Genomic DNA, 15,614 nt, shown 5'->3' with positions numbered 1-15,614 from the left:
GTCTGGTTCTTTCTCTGTCTCTGCTGCTTTCTAAAGTGGAAGAAGTGTCAATGAGCCAGTGTATTACTGACAAAATAACCCTGAGGGAGGAAAAGTCATTGGGGTTCACCATCTTAGGGTTGCTGGCCTGTTATGACAAGCATGGCAATAGAAACATGGAGTATCTGGCCACACCACGGAGGCAGACAGGAAGCAAAGGATGATTAGAAGCAGGGCGTATCTGCTGGGACTCCTTTGGATTCCATACCCACTTCCCCACCAGCACTACCTATGTTCAAGCACAGGAGCCTGTGAGGGCCATTTCAAAACCCTAGAGCTCACTTGTTTCTTGAACTGCAAGTCTATTTTGGGGTTCTTGAGATTCAGATTCACTGCCTACGGAGGAAACATCTGACTTCCAAATTGCCCTGGGGGGTTGGGCTCTGGAGAACCAGACGGAACACATGATAAAACACTGTCAGAATTAGACCTATGTGTAGGGAAGAACACATTGCCTTGGTGTGGAAGATGAGCTCCAGAGAACAGCAGTAAGACCTTTTCTCCCTCCCTAGGTCCCTCCCTTTCTCTCTCCCTCCCTCCCTCCTCTCCCCTGCCTACAACTATCCTGGTGTGGGACTGTGAAAGGCAGCCTGTGTTGAGCTAGGTTTAAACCCCTGAGACTCAGCAGGTGTTCCTCCAAGGGATGAAAGGCCATTTGCCATGACCCCAGGCACCAGGCTCCTGACAGGAGGCCTCAGCTCCATAATTCTGTGGCTGTCAGTCACATAGGACAACATCCCAAGTCCCTGGTATTTTGTCTGGACTCCATCCCCACAGTTACCTGGCAACAGCCAGGTAAGCCTGGCCCACTATAGAAGGGGCTGCTTGCCCCCTCCTCCCTCTCTTACTCTTGCCTCTCTCTTGCCCTCTTGCTCTCCCTCTCACCGCATTACCTTCCCCGTCTCTCTGTGTGGCCATGACTGGCCTCTACTTCTCTACTCTCTCCTTCTCTCTGCCTTTCTCTGCCTCTATTACCCTCTTAGCTCCCCTTCCCTAACTTCAGGCCCACCCTGAGAAAAGGAGGTATGGTTTCACTCATCTCAACTCTCCGCTATGACAATGAATCCCTTAAAACCATGGACTGTCTCTTCCCATTGGGACCCGCCATGGCGAACAATGGAGCAGGTCCTCATCTAAAGAGCCACCTCTAATCTCCCAGAGGAGGCCTTTCTGACTTCTCAGCCATGGTCTCCACCAAGCCAAGCAGCCTTCTAGAGCAAGCCAGAGACTCTCTTCCGAGAGAACCAGCCAGAGTTCTCCTCCTGCCCTTTTTCCTTTGTCCCTGGGCTAGAGCCAGCCCTGTGGGCCCCCAACTCCATTCCACAGCATCCAGTGGCATCTGAGGTGCCCAAGAGTGAGAACCCGCCCTCCCTGGCCTCTATGTGGCCTGGGGACCCCAGAGCTGGCTCTTCTGTGGCACCCATCAGTGTCTGTGGTGCCTTAAGTGTCCAATCCAACTCCTTTAGTCTGCAGGAACCTCAGACTCTGCTCCCTAAACCCCGGAGTGGGGTCCTGTGGCTCCTCAAAGCCTGGCATCTGCCCAGCCATGAGAGTGGGGTGCGTGCAGTCCCGTCTCCACAAATGGCCCTAGCCCTGTGGCAGATGGGATGCAGGACACCATTTCAACCCACATTCTGGTAATAATGAATATATTCTAAAGAGACCCTCATGCCCCTTCTTTCAACCATCAGACAGTTGAAGCAATGACTCAAGCCCTGGTGCCATCTCTCAGAGGAGGAAACTGCTTCCCAGGGAGAGACCTCTCACAGGTGTAAGGATTATCAGATCACCAAGCAAGAGCCTGAAGCCTGGACAATGATGTCGAGCAGGATCTGGGCAGAGACTGCCTCCTTCACACCCCTTGGCCTCTATTCAAACCCAGACTTCACTCTAAGACCCCAAAGGTGGGTACTGGAGTGATGGCTCAGCAGATAAAGCACTCGCTGCACAGGCATGAAGATTGCAGTTTGGATCCTCAAGAACCCATAGGTTCAACCCTGTCATAGGCATGGTGCCTTACCTGGAAGTTCATCCTCAGAAGACAGAAACAGGAGATCCCCAGCATGTATTGGATAGAGAGACTAGTTAGAGCAGGTTTGGCTAGAGACTTTGACTATAATAATAAAGTGGAATCATGTGAAAAATCCATCAAGAATGATTCTCTTCCTTCCTTCCTCCCTCCCTCCCTCCCTTCCTTCCTTCCTTCCTTCTTTCCTTTCCTTCTTTCTTTCTTTCTTTCTTTCTTTCTTTCTTTCTTTCTTTCTTTCTTTCTTTTTTCCTTCCTTTCTTCCTTTCTTTCTTCCTTGGAACTCTCTATGTAGACCAAGCTGGCCTTGAACTCAGAGAACCTTGAACCTCATGCCTCTGCCTCTCTATTGTAGGCATTATAGGTATATGCCACCATGCCCAGCAAGGATGATTATGGATATCAACCTTGGGCCTCCACAAGTACAAACAGGCATCCACATATGCAAGTACTCATACATGCAAAAACATATAGACACATGTGAAAAATAGAGAAAAAGATCCTGAAGATGGTTTTGGAGAGAGCATGGGACCTTTTTGTTTCCATTCCCACTGTGACCACATTGAGTACATTTTCTTTCTCTGCTTTCCCCAATATTTGACTCTTTAATTGGCTTAAAGAGGAACCAGGCTCTGATCTTAGCTACTGGGTCACATGTCTTTCCTCCCTTCCTCCCTCCCTCCATCTTCTTCTTTTCCTTCCTTCCAGGCACAGTCTGTTGATAAACTAGAAGTACCTGGGAACCCACTAGAAATTAAACTGAGCCTAATATAGAAGGGGTGATAGGGTGGCCCAGTGTTCCTGTGCACTGAGCACAGAGCAGGACTTTCTCCTGTCTTAACAATGCACATAACCCATATAAGTAGCCACAGAGGTGTTGTGTGCACCTAGGATAGTGTCATACATTAAACAGATCTTCAGATGAATATGGTGGAATGCTGGACCAGAGGGCCAGGAGGGACTCTGGCCTCTGAGGAAGCATGATGTGCTGACTTTTACTGTGAGAAAGCCAGTGTTTGTTGAGGACCTACAACGTACTGGACACTTGGCTGTGGGGCAGTGGTCTGTTCAGGCAACCTGGGCCCAGTCGAGAATAAGTCTGGAACTCCGGTGACCCAGAGGGCAATAACTTCTGCCTGCAAGGGACAGAAGGAGTTTGGCCATGACTCCTGGGTCTCTGGCTTCTATTTCAGTCCCAACCCCCCTACAACTCCCCACCCCCCACAGGAGATGTGTGTCCTGTCATTTAGACAATGCCCCAACCTCCCAGCATTCTAGAAGGATCCTACCCCCAGTCATCTGACCACAGCCAGATAGCCCTGCCTCACAATGTAAGGGGCGGTTTGCCCCCTCCTCTCTCTTTTGCTCTCCTCTCTTTCTTGCTCTCCCCTCTCTTGCTTTCTCTCTTGCCCTCTTCCTCTCTTGCCCTCTTCCTCTCTTGCACTCTTCTTTTCTTGCCCTCTCTCTTCCTCTCCTTCTCCTTTTTCTCTCTCTACATGGTCATGGTCGGCCTCTTTTCTCTTTTCTATAATAAAATCTCATGACTATGCATTGCCTCCTTTTAACTAATGTGTTGCGCAGCTCCAGCATCATCAACATCAGGACCCGGGCTCACACCTGGCCCCAGGATTTCCATAAATGTTACATCTTCTTATTTTGCAAAAATCCAACAAGAACACGAGATGACTCCACTGATAAAGCTGCCAAGCCTAACAACTTGAGTTTGATTCTGGGGATCTACATGGTGGAAAGCTGTAGAGAGAATTATGGATGCAGCACTTGTCAATAATAAGTCTGATGGTCTATGACTTAGGCAGGAAATAGAAGGTGGGACATCTAGGAGTCAGAAACAATTCTGGGATAGAGCCAGAGGGGTGATTCACCAGGAAGATGTGATGAGACACATGGTACCTGAGCGCAGGTAACCAACCATGTGGCAGAATGTAGGTTAAAATAAATTGGATAATTTATGTTATGATGTAATAAGGAAAAGCCTAGCTATATCACTAAGGTTATTGTAAATGTATTTTGAGTCTGAGTCTTGTTTCTGGGAGCATGGGCTGGAAGGAAGAATGGGACCTAACATCAACAGAAAGAGGCTAAACTGTCCTCTGACCTCCACATACGCACAATAGTGTGTGTGTGTGTGTGTGTGTGTGTGTGTGCGCGCGCGTGCGCGCGAGAGTGTACAGGGGAGGGCCATAACTGAGGAGGTTCAAAGAGGCTATCAGACCACCTTGGGGCTGGAGTTACCGGCAGTCACACGCAGCCTAACCTGGTCCTGGGAACTGAACTCAGGTCTTCTATAAGAACACCACGTGCTCTGAACCACTGCACCTTCTCTGCTGTGAATGTTTGGTTCCCAATTGGTGGCTTGCCAAGGATACTGCCTTAGATACTGTTGTTTTGCTGTGAAGAGACACCATGACCAAGGCAACTGTCCTAAAGGGAAGCATTTCATTGGGGGCCTGCTCACAGTTTAGAGCGTTAGTCCATGACCATCATGGTAGGAGACAGACAGTGTGACACTGGAACAGTAGCTGAGAGCTTTACATCCTCATCAGCAGGCAGAGAGAGAGGGGGTGGGGAGAGAGGGAGGGAGGGAGAGAGGGAAGGAGAGAGACAGAGACAGAGATAGAGAGAGACAGAGAGAAGGGGTGGGGAGAGAGGGAGGGAGGGAGGGACAAAGGGAGGGAGAGAGAGACAGAGACAGAGAGAGACAGAGAGAGGGGGTAGAAAGAAAAAGAGGGGAAGGAGGAGGAGAAGGAGACTGGGTTTGGTGTGGGCTTTTGAAACTCCAAAGCCCATTCATTCTCAGTAACACCACTCCTCTGACAAGACCACACCTCCTTTGAGAGGCCACACCTTCTAGCCCCTCCCAAACATATCACTCCCTGATGACTAAATATTCAAGTATATGAGCCTACATGGGCCATTCTCATTTACAGAAGGATAAGGAGCTGTGGCCTTGTTGAAGAATGTGTGTCACTGGGGGTGGGCTCTGAGATTTCAGAAGCCCATGCCAGGCCCAGTTTGTCTGTCTGTCTGTCTGTCTGTCTGTCTCGGTGTCTCTCTGTCTCTCTCCCTCTCTCTGTCTCTCCCTCCCTCCTTCCCTCCCTCCCTCCCTCTCTCTGTGCTTGCTTGTAAACCAGATGCTAAGTTCTCCGCTGCTGCTCCCAGTATGTTCCAGCACCATGCTCCCTCCCACCATGATGATCAAGGAAGGACTAACCCTCTGAAACTGTAGTAAGTCCCAATTATAAGTTGCCTTGGTCATGATGTCTCTTCACAGAAATAGGACAACGTAACTAAGACGCTATCTCTCTAGCCCCCGCTAAAAATAATTTTTAAACCCCAGTGAAATAGACAAAGGGAGTGTTGGTTGACTCATTGCTTGTTTGCCCAATCTATTTTTACAATCAACCAACTGTTGGGGGTTGAAGAACCTGCTTACTACAAGTTGTCAGGAGGCAGAGATGAAACTGAAGCCCATGAATCTCTCTACCTTTCAGCCCATGGTGATCCTTAGCTCAAGGGAGAGCATACCAATGGTCACCCTAACCCAGAAGTGGGCATCTCAGATGTGACAGAGCAGATAAAGTGTGAAAAGCAAGCCCAAGGTGACACAGCCACCCCTCTCCAGTGCAAGTCTCTGACAGCCTCTCAGGCCCTCTTTACAGCCCTGTGCTCATAGTGTAGGCAGCTGAAAGGGCCTGGCTAGACTGGGCTGGATCTGTGAGGGCGAGCTGATTGCCTTAGGCCACAACGAGGCAGTCAGAGAAGTCCAAAATGCAGGCTGACCCAGAGCTATAATCCAGGGTTAATGGAGAAGCCCAAGTAGTGGTGACAAAGCATGGTTGGAACCCAGAAGGGCCATGTGGAAGTGAGGCTGGAGCATGCATACCATGATGGACTTTTCCCATAATTCTAAGCTCATGTTAGATGGTAAAGCACACACATGCCACCATGACCACAGGGTGTCTACTTCTGAGGACTAATAAAAGCTTGAGTGTGTGGCCAGCTTGATCCCTCCACACTCTGGTCCATCGGGGAGTTTCTACCCTGTTCTCTCTCTCACCAGGGTGTTGGTGCATGTTTGTGTGTTGGTTGATTTTAACAGTCAACTTGACACAATCTGGAATCATCTGCGAAGGGTGTTCCAAAGAGGGGTTGTCTAGATGACTTTGGTGTGTGGGCATGTCTGGGGAGATTGTCTTGACAGTTAGCAGAGGGTGGAAAACCCAGCCTGAGTTCGGACACTGTTGTTTCCTGGACTGAGCCTGGAACTGCACAAGGGAAGAGAGCTCAGTAAATATGGACACAACAAGCAGGCAGAATAGATGCATTTGCTTCTCTCTGCTTTCAACTGAAGATGTAATATACCTAGTTGCTTGAGTTTGCCTCAACTTGCCCAAGTTGATGGACTGTAACTTGGAATTATAAGTGAAGCAAGCCCTTTCCTCCCTATGTTGCTTTTGGCCAAGGTGTTTTACCACAGCAACAAAATGAAAGGACTCACACAGGTCTGACTGTCCTCTTTATCTCAAATTCTTTCTCTGCACAATCCCTTATTTATTTGCTAACATCCTTTGTGTGTCCCCTTTATCCTGCTCAAAATGGCACATCCCATATCCTTTGCACTCAGATTTATTTTTAAGTTTCCCTCAACACTTTTTGACTTTGGACATAACCCATATTATTGTGTTTATTACTACATGCCAGCTCCTCACCCTAGAACAAGAGCTTCAAGGGCAGAGTCTATGCTGTATCTCTGGGGCTCAGATCACATTCAAAACAACAAGTCGAAACGTACTTATCCATAAACACACTAGAAGGATAGAGCTGGAGAAGGGGGTGCCATGAATGTGAAGGGAAACTTGATCTCCAGGCTCTACTGGAGATGAGGACTAAGCCCCCCTCCTTCCCTGAGCATCCATTTTCTCTCAGTACTCCTAGGGCTGTAAACTATCTGTTCCCAACTTAGATACTGTGACTCAGTCTTTGTCATTTCTCCAGAAGGGAAGTTGCAAATGGAAGCGCAGCTCTGGGAGGTGAAAGGACGAGTCAGTGGCTTGGATGTCCCCAAGTAGCAGAAGTAGGGACAAGAGGATGGAGCCAGGAGATGGGAAGAGGCAACTTTAGCCCAAGGGTAACCAATGAAGACAGTCCCACCAAGGCAGGAGGAGGAAAATGACCAGCTATCCCACACGAGGACTTGGTGATCAAATGCTAGGAAGGGAAATGAGGATGGAAAGATTGGAGCCCACGAGATAGAAGACATGACACCCAAAATGGTTACTTTTAATTGTTATCTCAACACAATCCAGAATCACCAAAGAAAGTCTCGAAGAGGATGAATAGATGAAGTTGGCCTGTGGGCATGTCTAAGGGGGTTGTCTAGATTACATGCTGACTGCTGTGGAAAGACCTAGCCCACTGTGGGTAGCATCATTCCCTAGGCAGGGGCTCCTGGACTATAAGTGGTAACAGTACAGAGAGGAGCTGAACACAAGCAGGCAGGTCTGCATCTGTTCTTTTTCTGTTCTTGACTATGGATGTGCTGTGATTCAGGTTCCTGCCACCTTGACTTCCCTTCTGAGATGAGCTATAATCTAGAATTATGAGTTAAAATAAACATTTTCTCACCTAAATTGTTTTTGTTTGTTTGTTTGTTTGTTTGTTTGTTTCAAGACAGGGTTTCTCTGTGTAGCCTTGGCTGTCCTGGAACTCACTCTGTAGACCAGGCTGGCCTCAAACTCAGAAATCCGCCTGCCTCTGCCTCCCAAGTGCTGGGATTAAAGGTGTACGCCACCACTGCCCAGCACCTAAATTGTTTTTGTCACTTTTTTCACTATTTTATCACAGGATATTTTACTACAGCAACAGAAATGAAACTAAGATAGTTTATTACCTTTTCCCCCTTTTCCTCATCCAGACATATAATCTTACTCTGGGAGTTATCTTAGTGGTAAGCAACATGCCTAGCATGAACAAAACCATGAGTTTAGTCCCAGCACTGGGAAAAAAGAGTTGTGGGATGGTGTATTAGAACTGTGGGACAGTGGGTTGTGCCAAGAAACTTGATAACGTAGAACAGGTCTGAGACCCAGGCACTCGGGTACTCACCTGCTCCCTTCTAGATTCCTGGCCCGGAACATGTGTCCAAATTCCTCATGTTGGTCATGTAGCCCTGTTTGGAGGTCTCCTTGCTCATGAGCTACCTAGAGGCCCTGAGAGTTTAGCCAATAAGCTTTCCTTCCCAGACATTCCTTCCTGCAAAAGGTCTCTGGTCCACCCTGAGGAGTTGGTATGCACCCATTTTCCACAATGAACAATCAATACACAGTATGGATAAACATGGACTGTCTCTTTCATTGAGAACCACCACTGGGAGCATGGAGAAAGCCTTTCACTACAGAGACACTGCCTAAATCTTCCACAGAACCCCTCTCTGTGCTTCCAAACAACTGCTGCTAAGCTAGGGACTTTCTCTGATATCTAAGCCAGAATTCCCTGTTCCCCCGGCCCCAGGTTAATTGTTGTCCTCAGCCTGAGGGCCCTCAATGGTTCCAGCTTCATCAAGGGCCTGTGGACCCCCGATCCTTCACTCCCAACTCCTCTGTGGCACCCAGCGGCAACGGGATTCCCAGGAGTCAGGGAACCTCAACTTTGGCCTGCCACATCTTAGACTGCATTCTTCCACTTCCTGAGTGGTATCTCAGCACTTTCCTAAAGTCCAACGCCAACAATGGCAGTAGTACAGAGAGAACAATCAAGCACTCCCTGTGCTTCACCTCCCAGCAGCTGTACCCAACACCCCAGTGGTGGAGCAGAACGTACGAGGACCCGCACGGAACCATCTAGAAAGAGTAGTCAGTCCTGGGTTGGTGTGTGGAGAGTGTTTAATGTCCAAAGTGCAGAAGTTGACAGACAACCATCCAGCTGTCTTCCCCACTCAACACAGATGTACACACCAGTATTCCTGCTCCCAGGATAGGTGGGCTTTAGGCAGAAGTGGCCTCGGAAGCAAAAGTAGCAGAAACAGAAGTCTTGGTGGCAGAGGGGAGAATATGCAGACTGGATTGGCTCCTGGCTGGACTTAACCTGTAATTCTCCTCCCACTCGGAATTCTCTCACGTACCTCTGGGTCCTGCAACAGATACCTCTCAGGGTTCCCATCCTTCCCTCATCCATGCCCAACATCCCCCTGGCTTGCCCCACTCACCAGTGAGAATCTGAAGTTGGTGCCCAGCATCTTGGCTGCAGTCCAGCTCTCTGACCACAGGTGTCCCCAGCTTCTGCCTGCCCCTGGCCACAGCCCAGAGGATGATGGCTGCAAGAAGCTTGCTCAGGAGGACACAGGCCAGGAGGAGGAGAATGGAAGTGGGTGGGAAGGAGGTCTCTCCTGATTGGCTCCTTGGAAAGAGGAGGAAGATGGTAGGCTAGAGGTGACCCACAAGATGAAACCTGCCTATGGAGAAGGAATAGAGAGGAGCCAGGAATTCCTAGGGATCTGGGGAGGGGTCTCATGTGGCTCAGGGGAATCTGCTGTTAATTTTAGGATCTACTAAGTGTACAAAACGCATTCCATTTCCTCTATGAGCTCTTCCCTGTAGGATGCTGTGGTGATGTGGTTGGTGCACAGACATGCAGCTGCACACATGCTCAGGAGTTGTCCAACACAGCACTTCTATATCGTGCATTGGAATGGACCATCCAGAATAGATTATGGTTCTCCCAAGAAGCATGACTTCAGTTTTAAGCTAAAGTACTGAGATTCATTGCTGACTTTTAGGGGCCTGTAGGGTCCCTGAATGTACTTTTGTGAGTTGCTACAAAGGGCTCCAATATCTCAATTTCTAGTCCCAAAACACCAATATGCTAGTGGGTGGAAGGGGTGCTTATACAAGACTGTATCTGGGCCTTCGCTGATCTGTCTGTCCTGGAACCTCCATCCACAGTCAGTGCCAGGGGTCTAAGAAGGGACCACTACTGTACCTGGAGGTGCTGTGTTCCACTTGGGCACCCTCGAAACTCTCTGACTCCTCGGGGACCCAGAGATCTCCAGCATCTTGATCATCTAGAGGGTCTGTGATAGACAAACCATGAGGTCACAGCTTTCTATCCATTCAGGCCACTGCTGGTGGGGGAGGAGAGAGCCCCTGCATATGCACTGAAGCCCTCAGGGCTCCAGTCTTATGTAAATCAGGTCATTAGCTTGTAGTAAATCCCCTAGCCTATAAGGGGTGAGGAGTGGAGTGGACACATAGCTCAGTTGACAGAATGCTTGGCAACTATGGGCAAAGCCAAGAATGACAGCACAGGCCTCCTGTGAACCCAGCACTTGGAAAAGACAGGAGGATCAGAAGTTCAAGGTCACCCTCTGCTAGAGAGTGAGTTTGAGGCCAGGCTGGACTACATAAGACCCTATCTCATAAATAAGGGGGTGCTGCCGGGAGCACCTCCTTAATGGCGGCAAGGTTTGACCTCAGCCTAGTGCCTGGCGCCCAAGTGGAGTCAACGCTCACAGCAATTCTCATCCTGTTGTCTGCCCATGAAGAGCAAATGAATATTGAGAAGCCTGAAAATCTTCTACAAGTCAGGCATGGTGACATGTGACCCCAGCACTAAGGTACTGAGCCAAGAGGGTGGCGAGTTCCTGGCCAGCCTGTGCCCAAACAAAAGGAAACAAACCAAAACTTTACACTACCAGCACCACGACCAAGCCATAGGAAAATACTATGTAAACTGGGGTATAGGGCTGGGTCAATGCTACTGAACCAGACCCAAAGAAGTCCTATCTCTTGAACCCCTCTTTAGGAGGGTGGTGGAAGTAAGGTTTATTAAAAGCTATAGCCTCTCCACCCCAGACAAATACTGAGTCTAGATATTCAATTCCATTACAGAGGCCACAGTGTGGGCCGAGCCCCAGATCCTCGAAGCAGCTCACCTATAGGCCTCTCTCTGCTAGTCCTGAAGGTTAGGCAGAAGGCAGACTCCATTTTAAGAGGTCAGTTCCCCTTCCCCCACCACAACTCAGTTCAGAGCATCCAAAAGACACCACCATTTCTCTTCAAACCTATTTTTCTGGGATTCTTAGGATGGAGTCTGTATGTTAGGTAATAGTCATCCCCATGATGTCCTTTGAGAGATGAGGCAATGGAGGCTGGTAGAGAGACAGACAGCACATTGCCGAGAGAGAGGGACGGACAGACAACACATGGCCCAGTATAAACAAGAGGTGTTTTTCTGCACCAGGTTGTGTTGTTGAATGAGTGGATGAATTCATCTGCTACTCTTTAAGACCCGCACACACAGTGCTCACCTACTAAGGGGATGCCAATTAGATTAACTGCTTCAAGGACACAAGGCTGGGACTAACTCAGTGTCTGGATATAAACTAAAGAAAGATGTCCTTCCAGCAGATGACACAGCCCTGTACTGTGCAGTACAGCATGCTATGAAGAGGGCACCCTAGATGTTAGCTCCCATGTACAGTGAGTACTCTAGGACCATAGGATCCATGCAGTATATTTTCCTAAGAGCGAAGAGATGGAGATAGCCCTTCACATATATGCCTGAACTTGAGTGCTGTAAAACCATTTCCTCTGAACTGAAACATATCCTCCTGGAGGGAGGAAAGAGGGCCATATAACTCAAAGAGTAAGAGAAACATACAAGGCCCAGGCACCCCATGGAACTTTATAGGATTTGTACACACAAGGTTTTATCTCCCATTACAGTTGTCAGGGAAAGGAGACTCTAACTAAGACCTACAAGTTGCTCAGGGAGCCCCAGGGATGCAGGGAGCCCAGGGATGCAGGGAGGCCAGGGATGCAGGGAGCCCCAGAGATGTGGGGAACTCCAAGGTTGCTGGTTTTTTGATTCGTCATCCATGCTGGGATGTTTTATTTATTTATTTATTTGGATGACACAGTTGTTTTTAAGTTGCCTGTAAATAAACCCTTGCCCATGTACCTATAAGTAGCCCCCAATACTCACTAATTCACTAAGCTAGACCTGGATCAAATAATTTCTTAGATCTGTTCCTGATGGCTAATCTGGGACAGGCATTTGTTTATGTTCCCCTGAAAAAGTCACTCTGCAATGAGACCTGGCCCAGGGACCAGCCAAAGCTGCAAGCCGCCGCCGTGTACTCACCCTCCAGCACCTCCACCAGGACCTTCTGCAGGATCTCAGCCTCTCGGCCTCGAAGGCTCTGACACTGGTAGAAGCCCGAATCACCTGCTTGGAGGTTCCTCAGAGTGATGGTGACGGTTCCAGCGAGCGTGTCGTCTGCGATCACCGTGCTCCCGTTCCTCTTCCTCAGGAAGGCTAGCAGCCACACACCATGGGTGCTCACCACACGCTGGCATGGGCCCTCCTCACCCAGCTGGCGACACCAGGCCTTGCGTCGTCCCCAGTGCTTCAAGGCGTCATAAGTACATGACACCCTCAGGGACTGGCCGGCCGCGCCCTGCAGCACTGTGGTGTTGAAGGCTTGGGACCGCTCTGCAGAGGAGACAGCCACTTGCCACTTTCACCCACCCACCAAATATTCACTGAGCATCTTCCAGGAGCACTACCAGGAGTAGCAAACAATACAGACAAGGATCCTACCTTTAAAGAGCTCAGTGGAGCTGGGCGGTGGTGGCGCACGCCTTTAGTCCCAACACTTGGGAGGCAGAGGCAGGCGGATTTCTGAGTTCGAGGCCAGCCTGGTCTACAGAGTGAGTTCCAGGACAGCCAGGGCTATACAGAGAAACCCTGTCTCGAAAAAAACAAAAAAACCAAAAAAAAACCCCAACCAACCAAACAAACAAACAAAACCCAAAAAACCAAAAAAACAACAAAAAAAAAAGAAATTAAAGAGCTCAGTGTCTCTAGGGAGAGGTGGCACATCTTGGAACTAGCCTCCCCGCCCCTCAAGGTAGAGTCTCTATGGCTCTGGCTGTCCTGGAACTTTCTTTGTAGACAGGATCAGCCTTGAACTCACAGACATCTGCCTGCCTCTGCCTCCCTAGTGCTGGGATCAAAGGCATGCATCACCTGGCCACTTGGGATCTAAGAATCTGACTGTTTTTCTCTGTTTCCTAAGGACTTCTTAGAAGCAGCTCCAGGAGTGCAGGGAACACAGTGTGTGCCTGGTCATTAGGATAAGCTCTGGTCCTTGGGCACTGTCTACTTTTTGTTTGAAGCAGGAAACCTCACCCATGTGCAGGATAGTTAATGACTGTCGCCCTGACAGGCTCTAGAACCACCTAGGGGCAAACCTGTAGGTCAGGTATGCCTATAGGGTTGGGTGGATGAGAGAGTGTCAGGACTCAGGTCTTTGGTGTAAGAAGATCCATGTCAGGTCAGCCTATAGAGATATGGATGGGTGAGAGAGTATCTGGAGTCAGTTCTCTGGTATAAGACGATCCATCCTGACTATGGGCTTTAACATCCCATGGCCAAAGTCGGTAGCTACGTCAAAAGGACAAAGAGAACCCAGAAGCTGCATTTATCTCTCAGCTTCCTGACGGAGGATGGCCCCCTCCCTGCCCCTACCTTGCTGACAATCTCTCAGCTGCAACGTACAGCTGTCTCTGGCCACCATGCCTTCCCCTCCAGGATGGATTGTAGCTCAGATACTATAAGCCAAAATGGACCTTTCCTTTGCTTAGTTGCTTTTGTAAGATGTTTTGTCATAGCAACAAAACAATAACTAATACAGTGCAGAAATTCACACTGTGGACCAAGACAGCCTGTGTGCTTCTAAGCATCTGACTATCTCTGCCATTTGTGTCTCTGTTCTTGGGAGACAGGCATATATATGCCACTGTAACTGGCTTTTCTTGTGAGTTCTGTAAATCCAGACATGCTTGCAAGTCAAGCAAGATTAATGGATCCTTGGAGTTCAGGCTGGTTCCCTGGAGGTTGGGGTGGCCCCCCTCCCTGCCCCTACTTGGCTGTCCACTCCTCAGCCATCCATACTGGATGCCTCGCCTCTCCTAACTTTGAACTCGGCTTCCCTATTTCTGTGGCTCTGTTCCTCTTTTAAGAAGGACTTGTCTCAGAGCTATTTTGAGGGGAGACATGAGACTGCTATTTTGAGGATCCTCTTGGGGTAGAGGAGATGGCATTGGAGCACCCAACAATTATGGCCAGGGCAGGGGGCAGGAGTTCACCCAAACTTTCTACCTCTTGCATCCTGCCTCCAGCTATTACTGGGATGGAAACATGAAAGGGGGAATTAGGGAGCTGGTGGCCTGCCTTTCAGAACTACAGACCTCTGTCCATCCACCTAGAGGCAGGCTGAGGTTCCCTACCTCTCCTTCCACTTCCAGCTGAGATGCTGCAGGGACAAGACACGGGGCAACCCCTTCTCTTACCTGGGTTTGTCCATTACTCTGTAGGAACAGGAGGCACCCAGCCCACAGTGGGAAGAGGCAGTCCATCACAGGTGAGGATACACTCACTGATGACACCTTAAGCATCCTCACCTCCCCTGAGTGCTGGGGACGAATATGGGAGGAGCTCTCCAGGAAGATGCAAGTCCTAGTCTGTCTCTCTCCTTCTCTCCTACTCTGCCCCCTCCGCTTATGGTTTAAGGGCTTCTGAGTGTTTAAGGGCTCTTGGTAGTGTCTCGATGGGTCCCCCACCTCTCAGCTAGTGCCATCTTCATAGCTCCTTCAGGGACCAAGTCCAGCAGCCTCTGAACCCTTCCTAAAGGTGGGCCCATTAATCTCAGAGGGGATATGTGAGAAGAACACTAGCCGGTGAGGAAGAAAGCAGAGTCAAAGCAGGACACTTGAACATGCCAGGACTCCAGCCTCCATGACAGTCCCTCTCCATGCCACCCCGCTCCCACACCCCAGCCATCTGCTCAAGAAAGGTGAGGAAAAGAAAGGTTTGAAGAAGGCAGGTCCCACCTGTGGCCAGCAGCAGGAGAAACAGGTGGAGAGGTCCCATGACACCCTTCCTTGGCCAGCTGGAAGGGACAGACGCAAGGGTCCCCTGTGCAAGATCTTGCCTTTCCCTTGAAGTTCAGAAAAGAGATGACCAAGCCAGTCAGGCTCAGCCCACAGGAACTGTGCTCCTGGATTGAGCAACAGTCAGGAAGGACTAGGGTAGGCGCTGTGATTCAAGGAGGGAGAAGGGCCTGAGGGAGGGAGGGAGGAAAGGAGGCTTCTACATCAAAGGTCAGCTGCCTTCCTGCAATGCTGGCATGGTGGCCCTGCATAGCTGGTGCCGACAGGTTTTAGGCTGTTCTGTCTCCTTGTAGAGCCTCAAGTGGGGCTTTGACTCTGTAGCCAGGGTGCCTGCCACCTCCACCGGTCCCAGCCTCCCCCAGAATGAAGGACAGCTGCTTCTTAGAAGGCTAGCATGTCACCAGAACACAACCCTATTGTGTAAGGCAGCAGCTAAGGATGCAGACCAGAGCCAGAGTTCCCATTTGTTGTGTGTACACTCAGGCCTGTAACCTTTCTGTGCTTCATTCCACACATCTGTAAGGTGGGACTATTGGTGATGAGCAAGTTTATCCCGGGGCTAACGGTGGTTCCCT

At 49.6% G+C, this 15,614-nt stretch overlaps 1 protein-coding gene across 1 annotated transcript; it reads right to left on the bottom strand.

Annotated features, from left to right (window-relative positions):
- Positions 1–9,069: 9,069 nt before the first annotated feature.
- Trem2 (triggering receptor expressed on myeloid cells 2) lies at positions 9,070–15,087 on the bottom strand. Its single transcript, XM_031347571.1, has 5 exons — positions 14,980–15,087; positions 12,227–12,577; positions 10,064–10,154; positions 9,291–9,481; positions 9,070–9,215 (listed from the first exon to the last, which is right to left on the bottom strand). The coding sequence occupies exons 1-5, from the start codon at positions 15,017–15,019 to the stop codon at positions 9,199–9,201; spliced, it is 690 nt and encodes a 229-aa protein (XP_031203431.1). The 5' UTR covers positions 15,020–15,087; the 3' UTR covers positions 9,070–9,198.
- Positions 15,088–15,614: the final 527 nt, after the last annotated feature.

This window comes from Mastomys coucha, unplaced genomic scaffold (genome assembly GCF_008632895.1).
Source record: "Mastomys coucha isolate ucsf_1 unplaced genomic scaffold, UCSF_Mcou_1 pScaffold3, whole genome shotgun sequence".
In the NCBI taxonomy this organism is placed as follows: Eukaryota; Metazoa; Chordata; class Mammalia; order Rodentia; family Muridae; genus Mastomys; species Mastomys coucha.
Note: the sequence above shows the minus strand (reverse complement) of the source record. Positions and strands in the feature narration are given on the sequence as shown.